Source organism: Musa acuminata, chromosome BXJ3-10, assembly GCF_036884655.1.
Source record: "Musa acuminata AAA Group cultivar baxijiao chromosome BXJ3-10, Cavendish_Baxijiao_AAA, whole genome shotgun sequence".
Lineage (NCBI taxonomy): Eukaryota > Viridiplantae > Streptophyta > Magnoliopsida > Zingiberales > Musaceae > Musa > Musa acuminata.
This window is the reverse complement of record NC_088358.1, coordinates 25374723-25387440: the sequence shown is the minus strand read 5'-3', so window position 1 is coordinate 25387440 and position 12718 is coordinate 25374723. Positions and strand designations below refer to the sequence as shown.

Genomic DNA, 12718 nt, shown 5'->3' with positions numbered 1-12718 from the left:
CTGAAACTATTTTTCCCTGTTAACATATATAAATGATTGTTCAATGAATAGTTTTGTCTTCAAAACCTATCGCACATATTAAAGAATAATAATAATTAACTTGCCATTGAGGACACTATAAATCAAGCAATCAAATATTGCCAAAAAATTTAGAAATTACAGCAACGAAGAGATAAATAAACATAACTGCTAGAAAGCCATATGATAGATTCAACTTGATGTTTTGACTCTCAGTTGTCGGCGCTTAGGAGACGCTTCTGGAAGTCTGTCACCATTAGGGGTAACCCTTGCCGCAATGTAACCTTCGGCTCCCAATTCAGCAGTTCCTTTGCCTTTGATATATCAGGTTTTCGCATATGAGGATCATCTGCAGTATTGGGTCTGAATTCAATGGTTGCAGAAGAATCAATGACTTCTTTCACAACCTGAACAGGTGTTGGAAATTTGTTACTTAAAAGAGTGGAAAGAATGGATGATATCTTATGTCCTTGAATTTTCTGGTGGTACCTCAGCTAGCTCCAGCATGGTGAACTCCCCTGGATTACCCAAGTTGAAAGGTCCAATGTGCTCACCTTCCATTAGTACTACTAATCCATCAACCTAGCAAGTTTGGATTTTAGGACATTGTTAATGATTCATGTATGTTACTCTGCCGGCATGAGAATGCTGCATGAAAATAAGTGACCTGAGAAATCAAAATTATGGGTAACAAAATTTCAATCAGGTTCTGACTTAGGTAAATGCAATCAACAAGTGCATGATTTGATCGAAAAGACTGTGATGCTAAATTCCTGCATATATAGGGAACCTCGGTTCCCTCTCCCTCACCCTTTGAATTCTTTATGGATAGAAATAGATTGTGTTGGACAGAAAAGACTAAAATCACAACAACATTGAGATTTCTTTCTTCCCCGTATTCTTATATAAAAAGTAATAGCAGCAACAACAACATTCCTCCATAAACAATAACAGCAACAACAACAAAAAACAACATGATTATTTCTTAAACAAAGACTTCCATGAAAAATTGAGCATGCAAGTTATGGGACCTCAATAATAAATGCCTATCAATAATAAATGCCTACATACTGATAGGCATGCTTCAACATACTATGAGATAAAATTTATTATATACATGGCCAAGTTGTATCATTTACCCCTGTTCTTGATTGTCTAATACAAACAGTCATAAAAAGTAAGTGTTGTACATGCATGTGCTATGAAAGATCCTATGCGCAATAATCAGTCAAGTACTTTTTCCATAACTGCATAATCTTACGGAAATACTTGCATCCATGCTAGTGCAAACATTTCAAAAATCCTGAGCTACATCTTAGGATATATATATATATATATAATGAAACTGAAATGGCACAAGGTAATGTGATATATAGGACTAATATTGTGACACCCCCATTTAGTCATACATCGGAAGTTGGGAAATGACTAAGATTGACTTATAAGGGTTTGATAAGTATATTACGACAACTCCAGTTTAAATATTTTGGTCAATGGTTGGGACCAAACGGAGTTATAAGCCAAGTTAGCCCATCAGACTCGGGTATCAGAGCCGACCCTAGTATTTGGGTCTGATTGTGACACCCTCATTTAGTCTCACATCGGAAGTGGGGTAACAACTAAGATCGACTTATAAGGGTCTGATGAGTATACTACGCCAACTCCAGCTTAAGTATTTTGGTCAGTGGTTAGGACCAAACGAAATTATAGGTCAGTTAGCCCATCAGACCCGGGTCGTGATAAATATAATCATGCTCAGGCAGCAACTGACCCAAAGTGAAGTTGACAATAAATCAATCATGTTCAGGTATATCTGCTCAGACAAATCCCTTATTTTTATATAATATTAGTGTTCCAGTACTATGCAATGACCAACTGATTTTCGTACTTACTCTAGGAAACAAGGCTACACAACTACCTTAAATGGAACGTGAACCATCTGGTACAACATCACAACTACAGCAAGAAGCCTAGGCCACTTAGAAACTCATTCTTGCTGATGCTTCCAAATAGCAAAAAGTCCAACTAGTTCAACTCAGTGAGGTAGAATATGGGTGAATTATTTTACTGAACAAGCCCAATGTATTACCATGAAAACCATAAAATAAATGTTACATGTTTTGGGCAGTTCCTAAATTGGATGTCTCAGGCAGCAACAACTATATACCAACATCGTTGGGTTTCTAAGATGGAAAAATACTTAAGCACACCATCAAAAGTGCAGGAAGAAAAGGTTAGAATCATAAACCAATAATTCAGGCAACACTGCAATGGTTCATATTATGACAAGAGGAAAGAGATTAGGTCTGTTATGATATAAAAGGTAGAACATGATTAAGTACCAAATCTGAAACATATTGGAAACTTCGGGTCTGCTTTCCATCACCATAAACTGTCATGGGCTCTTTACGAAGTGCCTGCAAAGTATGGATTCTAGTATCATCAAATCTCGATATTTTTACATCTTCAATCTTCATGATAACTATGTTTCATTACACATTAAACATCAAAAGAGAACATATTACATTTGAAAGAAAAGATACCTGTGCAACAAAGTTGCTGACAACACGGCCATCATCTAGGCACATGCGAGGTCCATAAGTATTGAATATCCGTGCAATACGGACCTGAAAAAGCATTGTCACAAATCAATTTAATTGAGGAGATTTCATCTCTGGTGAAATGAGGCAACAATTTTGTTGCCCTAAGTGCAAAAAAAGATGCAACTGAAGAAGTTCTATACATGAAGGCAAAAACTAACATTTTAATTCACAAACTGAGACACATTATTCCTAAATTCATATGAATAACTTGGAAAACATATTCAGAAAGCACCCATATAAGAAAGAGGGCATAACATAGTGGATAACATGGAATGACCAACAGGTCTCAAGTCAGCATGGTACAAGCATGGGGGCAGAATTAACATCCTTCCTTCACAGGGTTACCGTGTCGGCATGGCTCAACAAGATGAGATATGATGACCATTTTGCTGAAGCCAGATGTTGGTCATTGACTAAGAAATTTGTGTCATTGGCGGATAACCTTAAGACAAATCTTGTTGCCCACTAAGCTAATTAAACATGATACGAAAATTTTCTTTATTGCCATGAATAGTGTGGAAGCCTGCTTGTTGGTAGAATATCCAAACACATTATAAATATTTGCAACAATAACAAGATTCTACAATTACATATGGATGTAATTATATCACACACAATTCCCTAATGATGACATATGTCCCGCTATATAACTCAACAAAGAAGTGTTTTCTCATGAGAATGTACCTATATCATCAAAAAATTTGATTCAGGTTTAAGGGTAAAAAGTATCTTAAATTTGATGCTGTTATGATGATTAAAAATAAAAGATGATGTCAGTTACTTGTTGATCTTTTCTAACTAGAAAACATTTTACAAAACATATGCAAGTTAATAAGAAAATGGAAACCTTATGGTCAGAACTGTATCACCACGTGCACATATTGCCATGCTCCTTGGTTAATATATATCACAACACGATCAACAAAAGAAAGCAAAGGTTAAATTTTTAATACAATTGTTCAAAATCACCTCAACTTCAGCACCACGATGGTAATCCATGGTCAAAGTTTCTGCTGTTCTCTTTCCTTCATCATAACAGCTCCTAACACCTAAGGACCAGTGAATGTTACTGATAAAGCATTGATCCAGTGAATAATAATGGATAACAAATAAGCACGATGATGAACATAATAAATAAGAAAGGGAATGGAAGATGCTCTACACCCCACATTAAAGGGTGCATTAATAGGGTTCATATTCTGGTTAAAAAAAGCATTAGCAAAAGTGAACATAAATTGGCCAACCTATAGGATTGACATGGCCCCAGTATGTCTCCTTCTGTGGATGCTCAAGTGGATCACCATATACCTCACTAGTACTCGTCAACAGGAATCTAGCTCCAATTCTCTTTGCCAATCCTAACATGTTCAACGTTCCCATCACATTTGTCTTGTAATAAATTGTTAAGAATCTAGAACAATTCCATTACACAAAAGAAATCACCTTTGCTACAACATCAAAAAGCATACCACTAATTCATAAGAAGAAGAACAAAAGACAAACCACAAACCACCATCTCCAAATTCACGTGAACTCTAACCAAGTGTAATTAGAAAAACAAGCTATTTAATTCACCAGATATAATCAAAAAAATTCAAAACAATCCTAGTTCCACCAACCCACCCCTCCAGTCATGCAAATACTAAAATAAATGGGTTCAGAGAACCTCAGATCCATTGGAGATCGACGGCATGTGTCATGATAGAAGTACGGATATTGAACAAATCTTGCAAAAAGAAAACTCGCAATGAAATCAGAAGGATATGATAGTCTTGATAGGGTTGTATTTGTAGTGTACGGGTGAGGCCGGGCAGGCGAGATGGTAGATCTCGTCGACCTCCAGCAAGATCGGCTCGACAACGTCGTGGCGGATCAACTCAAACCTCGGGTTTCCGAAGTGATGCACTACATTATCCTTCCTCCCCGTGAAGAAATTATCGATCACGATCACGCTATCCCCCCTGCCCAAAAGCTTGTCCACCAGGTGACTTCCAACGAAGCCGGCGCCCCCCGTGACCACGATCCGCTTCGACGGCTTCTTGAGTCCCACTGGTATCCTCCTCCCACCGCCACCTACACCGACGCTTCCGCCGCCATCGGACGCAGAAAAATAAGGGGAGGAGGGGTGGCGGAAAGTGGGGAGAAGGTGATGGGAGAGGTGGTCGTAGGGGTGGGGACGGGAGAGAGAGTGGTAGTAGGGGTGGAGAAGGAAGAAGGTGGAGGCGATTACGGCGCCTGCGAGGACGAAGAGGAGGCGCTGCTCGCGGAGTAGGTACCCGGCGGCGGCGCGCAGAGGGGAGGAAGCAGCAGAGGATGGGCGGGCCTGCGGCTTGGCGGGCTTGGCCGCGTACGTGGGGATCAGTTGGGTCTGATTGAGGCTGGATTGTTTGTGGAGCTGCTTCATCACGGGATCGGATTGCCGGAGTGGCTCCGCCGAGAACTATACCCGCAGGCCACTGGGGAGAGATGGCGAACGAGGAGGTCCAACGGAAGTGCCGAGGCGAAGAGACCGAGAGAGAAGGGCAAGCGCGTCAAAATAGGCGATCTGAGTGGCACGTGCATTGCAGCTGTTATTTCGTGGATTAATGTCTCGTGTACATGGGAATGCCAGAAATGAAACTATTTAGCAATTTTCTAAAAAAATAAAATAAAATAAAATGGCATCACTTACAAAAAGAAAAGCAAATTTTGATTAGGATAAAACAATAATCAATATTTTTTTAACTAAAACCTTGACAACCCATTCGATAAAGAATAAAATTAACATTTCCGAAGTTGACACATGAACACCACCTCAAATAGGAAGTCATATCATATAAACAAGTAGTTATACCACATCAGCAAACGGTTACAACATGCAATTCTACCACCTCAGCCATCACTTGGATAGGTAATTATACTAACGAGACGACATTTATGCCATCTCAATCACCACCTCAGCAAAGTAGTTGTACCGTTCGATAACAACTCTAACCATCCTAACCTTTGATGGTTACAAACAACCTTACGTATAACAAACCTTTCTTATTCTCTCCCTTCCTTTTTCACATTCATTACTTTTTAATATTTCAAAAAGCTTTTGGTGGTATCCTTTTTTTCGACCCTAAGCTTCTTATAGTATATATACTATAAAAAATAATCTTTTAGTATATATATATATATATATATATATATATATATATATATATATAATGTGACGTTTCGTTGCACCGTAGTAAGTTCAGGACAAAATCACATGATATTATCTTAAAATGGATAATTCTCACTAGGTGGTAATGAGTTCGCATTGATAAAAACCTATAATATGATATCCATAATGGGATTTAAATGTATTGAATTTATAACTAGTCAGCTAATTATATATTACTCTTTATATTTAGACTCTATTAGTATTGTAGTTTTTATACTTTAAAAAATTTATATTAAGATTTCTATAGTTTTAAAAGTGAAACAAATAACCCTATTTGTCTTAATGTTGTTAATGCATGAAAACATAGTATATGACGTGTTCGATCGATGTAAAAGTAATAGATAAAATTTTTTTTAATATCTTTTATTTTAGTACGAAATTATCTTTTTATCGATAAAATCATTAGAAACAAAAGAAATATTAAAATTATTTTTTTATCCATTACTTTTACATTGATCCAACATATAGTATTATATGTTATATTTGTTGGTTGGCGACGTTAAGATAAATAAAATTATTTATTTTATTTTTTAAACTATAAGAATCTCATTATAAATTTTTGAAGTACAAAAATCATAAAACTAATAGAGTTGATGTACAAGAGGTAATATATAATCAGTTCTATTTAGTCTCATATCGAATTAAGATTGAAATAGCAAGATATAATAAGGAGTTAAAAGAATTTTTTTTATATATATTCCATTTAAAAAAAGAAAATTATGTGAGATCCATCGAGAGCGAATAATTATTTATGCTTTAATGAGCTATCGAAGGTCTTTATTCATAAGAAAAAATATTTAAAAATTTGGATAATGTTTGGGTAAATTTGATTTAGGTTTCAGGTGTAAAATCTGTTGATATTTATCAAAATTTATATTGCATATACACTCTACTAATACTCTTTTTTTTTTGGCAGCAAAAAAACATATATTTATTTATTTATATTAACAATGATATCATGATTCTGGTAATCCGTGCGCTTTTTATGCTTAAATGCGATTCCGACCATGGAACTGTTACAATCATGGGAGTGGTCAGTTTCGCAGCATGAATTGTAAGAATCGGGGGAAGCAATCCCTTCTCATCCCCGTATGTCCGTAAATCCCCTCCGCCATTTCTCTTCCCCAAAGCTTCGTACTCTTCTCCCGGTCCTCCCCCGTAGAAAGATCATGTCCGTCTCTACGGGATCAGGCGCCGCAGGAGCCACTGATCCGACGGATCCTGGCACGGCCTTCAAGCTGCTCCTCTCTTGCCCCTCTGGCCTCCCCGCTTCTCGGGTAGCGTCTCTTATGTTTCTAGGGCTAGAAAACAAACTCGCGTACACAGGCTTGTATTATTTCAAATGGATCTGTATGATTCTAATGTTAATTAACGTGTTAAATGAAGGTTTTTGTCAAATTCGATCCGTCCTACGATCGGATCCCTCACCCAGATGCTAATTTAGAAGAATCCATAAATGAGGTAGTAATCCTTTTTGTTACGATTTTGTTTCATATGCTAAGTTTTTATCATACTGTTGAATGAAGTTTTATACGGGAAGATGTCTAAAGCAAACTTTTTGTTTTCTTGTCTTTAAAGTGTAAGGGTTGGATCAGCAACACTGATAACATTTCTTTAAGAGTTGATTGCTTTACAAAAAAGTGTTTCTGCACCTATAGCCCAAAGAATTTGCCGCCTTGAATTATTCCAATCAAGTATAACATATAAAAAAAAATATACAACATCATATATGTTTAGTTATACTTGTTGATGTCTACATGTTATGCTTATGTGTGCATCTGATCGTGTGAGCATACATGTGACATGTGACTGTTCAAGGTCTTAGCCCTCTATAGTTATTTGTTTTTCCTAGTAAATCTAGTTTCAGCAACATCTTTTGGTTGCCATGCAGAGTTTAAGGTTCACTGACTACAACAATGCATTGTTTGGTTAGTTGGATTTGGCAGGAAAAGAAAATTTTGTTGAAGCTGGATTCATGTCGCCTAATGAGATTCTTGTTTCATGTGTGTAGATATGGAACCAACGAATTCGGCAGAATCCATCACTATATAATGGCATAAAGTTCAGAGTATGTTACCTTTGGCCTAACTTGCATGATATCTTTTTTCTTTTCCTTCCAACAACTTCTTACTAGTATCTGTTCAAGTTGGCAATGGAAAATTGAGTCATAAAATTATCAGGAGCCACACTTTAGGTGAAGCCTAACACTATTCCGTAATTGAATTCCTAGGATTTAATTTATTTGAGAAATGAACTGTCTGTCGAAATGCAAATAAACTTCTGCATTGTAACTATGATTAATAAAAATATCAGCATTAAACAATGTAAACATTTTTAAAAAGATATTCTCCATCAATATATAGGTTGCAGTTACTGCAATATTCTGTGCATGGACTAACTCAGAAAACTGTAATTTTGGGCACAGTTGGTTGTGTGGAATGCGTAGATACAAATTTTAGTGTGGATGACATAATTTTAGAGGCTAGTCATAGTTTAAGTGTGTCAATCTTTGATTTTCAAGTAGTAGTACGAGTATCTGTTGGTTGAAACATCACTTACTGATGTTAGTTTCCAATAGATGAGTTTGCAATACTGCATCTGATTAGCCATGAAATGAAAGGCAAGGACGTAGGACATAGGACACACATGCTTTACATTTGTGAGTGATGCATATGCTAACTGAAAATTATATAGGCTTCATCGAAGTTGAGGCTCAGAAGTGTAGGATGAGTCATCCTAATATCCACTTACAAGATTTTTATTATTGCTATCTATTTAAGTGAATTTTATGAAATGGACAATAAATGTCATGGCCTCCTATGGAAGACTTTGCTTTTCAATTGATTTTTTTCACATTTTCAGTTTTATTTATACTTCTAAATTGATTGCTACTATGATTGATATAATGTATTTCAGTATGGAGGTCATGCCATAGAATATGTGGATGGCTCAGGCCAAATTTCATCCGTCTGCCTTCATATGGGTCTCACGGATTACAGGTTATATCCTTTTTTCATCAAAGTCTTAATTGCATGATATTCTATTTGATCTTATAAATAAACTCAATTATTATTCTTTTTTTCCTAGCATTTTCCTGAGTTAATTTTTACTTGATCTTACTAATTTGTAGTTGTGCATGTTGTCCAATTTACTGTTACTGTTAAAATGTGAAGGTCTATTTTCTTGAAGTAGATTATGGTAAACACATCAGTGTTAGAAGATAATTGTTAAATCTATGGGGAGGTTGAGGTGAAATACTTGTGGTTGTCCATACTTGGGAGGCTTTTGTAATCATCTTATTTCTGTCAGTTAACTTTCTGGATACTGAATATGAAATTGATTTACAATGTTATTTAATTCGACCTTGTTGATATGTATACTTGTGATTGTAGCACATTTTCCTATATTTATAATGGTTTAGGAAACCCTGATGGTTTGTTTCTTGATTTCAGTGTATTAACTAGTTGGTGGTTGTTTTGTAAGAAAAACTCATTTCTCGGTTCACAACCACATAAGTAATATCGTTTTGAGTCTTTTGACGGTCTTTTAGGCAGACAACAGATTCTTAATGGAGATCTTGGCAAACCATTGCATTTAATATGGAGAAATGTGGTATAGGATATGTTTCTGCAAGTTGGTAGTCTTATTGAAGTATTGCATAATTTTTGGTTAGTTTGGTAATATGCTTTATCACCATTTTGAGTGGATTCAGATATCTGTTACATTTGTAGGATTCCAGTTTGATCAATGTATGGTTTTACTAAAAATGATTGTCATCTCATTTACCACCAAAATATTTTTGTAATAAGTTTTCAATATTTGTACATCTTATACAATGAATGTTTATAATATTTTCTCATTAGGTTGTTTGTGTGCTGGTTCTACTATTATGATTGTCTATAAGCATCGAGTCATATTATCTAAGAAGCTGTTCAGAATTGTTGGTTTTGGATTTTTGTGCTGGAATGCAAAATGTTTCTCTAAATTTGTATTACATTCAGGACATTTGTGGGCACAAACCTGAGTCCTCTATGGGAGAGGTTTCTTGTTCCTTCAACAGGTAAATGTATCCAGAACAAGTGTTGTACATTATATTTCTGTATACTGGTCTTGCCAAACCTTTTTTTATCCATTTTTTCTAGTCGACTCGTTAGCGTGTCAACATACATCAAGTCCGTTGGGTAATGGAGCCATAGTGGAAACATCTGATGGCAAGATTCTTGTGTTACAGAGAAGCTATAATGTGGGTGAATTTCCAGGATATTTTGTTTTCCCTGGAGGCCATTCAGAGGTAACTTTATATTGTATAAGCTTACAAAAGTAAGGCTAGGAAAATATTTTGGTGATTATGCAACTAAAGGAATAATGAATCAGCTCCATGTCAATGCATCTGTTTATCATCTCATGGTATTATAGGAAAATGAAGCATTAAAAAAATCAGTGAACATATTTGGTGAAATGGATTACCGAGTAATAATGTTTGATTTATGATGGAAGTGTGAAGCTTTAGTTTATTTAAATCATATGACAATTGTGCAAAATTTTTAGGATCTATGTCAATTTTTTTTTTCAGCCCCAAGAAATTGGAATTTCAGCCCATCTGACTGACAAAGGCCAGACAGAATCTGAACTTCTAAATCATAAAGTTTCCATGGAAATGTTTGATGGTATCATTCGTGAGGTGGTTGAAGAAATTGGTCTTCCTGCTAATTCGCTGGTAAGTGATCACCTGGTTTTACTAGAGCATGTGACGCTCTGCCCTTGTTGTTTGATCTGGCAGTTTCATTTCCTTGCATTATTAGGCTATGGATGATAGTATATATAAACTATATATATAGAGCATGCACTTACATATCTATGATACTCTAGATGATAATATATCCTCAAAAGAATGCTGCACACAGAAATAAATTTTCAGTAAAACCTGAGATCCAAAGCAACAAGGACTATGTAGTATCTGAAAGAACTTTATCAATGATTTCTTCTTATGTATCTTAGTTTTAGCTTTTAATTTGACTTTTCATGGATTCAGCATCTCAATTCTGGATAGTTCAATGCAGGGTACTAGTATTTACAGAAAAAAAATAATAAAAAAACTTGATCTCAATATTGATTGCCATAAAATTTTGCAAGTGGATCATCATACCATTAGTAGATATATACCTAAAAATATAATATCTAGTCTATATCTTATCATTCTCAGAATCTGGTGCAATGTAAATTACTTATGACAAACAAGAAAGTACCTCACAGCTTCCTTTTGGAATTAACTTTCAGCTGAACTAGGATTTTGCTCATCATTTTCTGCTTCTGGTTACTGATCTAGTAAGTTTATTTTGGTGTCCCTTGAAAATTTGTTGTAATTTGGATGCTCCTTCAAGTTGAAAATTTTCATTTGTATAGGTCTTGGTAGTTACAGTATCTCTGGGTTAACTTGTTGGACATATCTGAACAGGTCTCAAATTCGAGGCACAACTCTGATTGGCTTTAGCCATTTTATATTTGGGACGATGGTCCTAGTTGCTAACATAATGCATTTAATTCATTAATTTTCTTTTACATCATAGACGAGAAAAAAATATTTAAAGAACATTGCAGTAAAATGACTTTTGGCATAGGGTTCCTATTGACCTCGAATTGTTTTTGGCATCTTAAGGTCTACCCTTGTTGTGACCCGTCTAATTTGTGTGCAGACAGATCCTCTCTTTATAGGAATTTCTTGCCGGGTCGTGAATGTCAGGCCAACAGCCTTTTTCTTTTTGAAGTGCAATCTGGAGGCGAAAGAAGTTTGTAAATTATATTCCAGTGCACAAGATGGATACGAGTCTACTCAGATTTTCACAGTTCTAAGAGTTAGCACTTCTTTAACCACACATTATACGCTTCTTCATTTTATCTTGATCCATGTTAGTTTTACTTCCAGTATTTAATGCTCACAAGTTACAAAAAAAAATCAGGATGATTTGAAACAAATGGCAGTGAAGATGCCTGGTTGCCATCGTGGTGGATATGCTCTATATAAGCTGATGATGGAAGCTACTAAAGACAGCTAGAAATTACAAGATACGGTCCGTTCATTCCACGGTAACTTATTGCATTCAATTGTTTCTTTTATCCATTTGCTTCCAACTGATGCTTGATCCTCTATTTGGTGTTGAACCATTCTTAAGATCCTTCTGTGGCAAGAAAAACGAGATCAAGTAAACTTTGACCTAAACACCAAGTGTGTTTCTAGTCAAATCAAACGGCATCTGCCATGGGCATGAGGCAATTCCAGCATGTTTTCCAAGCAAATGGACCTACTCCCAATGAACGGGATACTGGTTTCATTGGATGTTTTCTATATGTTAACCTGGTGGTCATAAACATGTTATACTAACAGTAAGGAAAGAAATTTCAATCACACAGATGATTGTCTTTGATGATAAACCTTATTTGATTTCAGATCTTGAGCAAGATACACTTTTCAATATTTTATTTTCCAGAACAAAAACAAAAAAGAAAACCTCACTATATGTTTTAGTTGCTTTGATTGTTTATCTTCATCTTAAATTTAATCTCTAAATAGTGTTTCTTGATGTTCTATGTTTACTTTTTGAACATTAACTTGTTTCTTGGTGCAACCTATGACTGCCAAAGGTCTTACTGTCTGTCTGTGTCACCTCGGTGTTGTTTCGTCAGCCCGAGTTTGGAACTTATCTTCCTTTTCCTCTTTTCTTTCTTTATACTATGATATACACCGACATATCGTGCATAGATATGCCGGTGTATATTGGTATGGGTCTAGATTCATCTATTAAAACATCAGACTTTGCTGGTGATTTTGACATGAAAGAATCTTGTATTATTAATGAAAGAATTATTACGTATTCCAGTCAATTTCAAGAACACAACATCAATAACAACA

At 35.6% G+C, this 12718-nt stretch overlaps 2 protein-coding genes across 8 annotated transcripts; one reads left to right on the top strand and one right to left on the bottom strand.

Annotated features, from left to right (window-relative positions):
• Positions 1-76: 76 nt before the first annotated feature.
• Positions 77-5143, bottom strand: LOC104000926 (UDP-glucuronic acid decarboxylase 1). 2 transcript variants are annotated; one of them, XM_065172653.1, is made up of 7 exons: positions 4382-5143; positions 3866-4008; positions 3591-3670; positions 2562-2645; positions 2361-2435; positions 508-600; positions 77-425 (listed from the first exon to the last, which is right to left on the bottom strand). In XM_065172653.1, exons 1-7 carry the CDS (start codon positions 5023-5025, stop codon positions 231-233), a joined length of 1314 nt encoding a protein of 437 aa, XP_065028725.1. In that variant the 5' UTR covers positions 5026-5143; the 3' UTR covers positions 77-230. The 2 variants fall into 2 exon arrangements, with proteins under 2 accessions (XP_065028725.1, XP_065028727.1); XM_065172655.1 differs by lacking the exon at positions 77-425 and having other exon boundaries at positions 591-666.
• Positions 5144-6801: 1658 nt separating this feature from the next.
• Positions 6802-12326, top strand: LOC104000927 (nudix hydrolase 9). Of its 6 annotated transcripts, none has more exons than XM_065169785.1 (10): positions 6804-7088; positions 7198-7272; positions 7823-7879; positions 8728-8810; positions 9813-9871; positions 9966-10102; positions 10385-10528; positions 11505-11663; positions 11769-11879; positions 11982-12326. In XM_065169785.1, the coding sequence occupies exons 1-9, from the start codon at positions 6903-6905 to the stop codon at positions 11862-11864; spliced, it is 996 nt and encodes a 331-aa protein (XP_065025857.1). In that variant the 5' UTR covers positions 6804-6902; the 3' UTR covers positions 11865-11879; positions 11982-12326. The 6 variants fall into 6 exon arrangements, with proteins under 6 accessions (XP_018675109.2, XP_065025857.1, XP_018675108.2 ...); XM_009423082.3 differs by having other exon boundaries at positions 6806-7088; positions 9954-10102; XM_009423083.3 differs by having other exon boundaries at positions 6806-7088; positions 9954-10102; positions 11769-11895.
• The last annotated feature ends 392 nt before the right edge of the window (positions 12327-12718 follow it).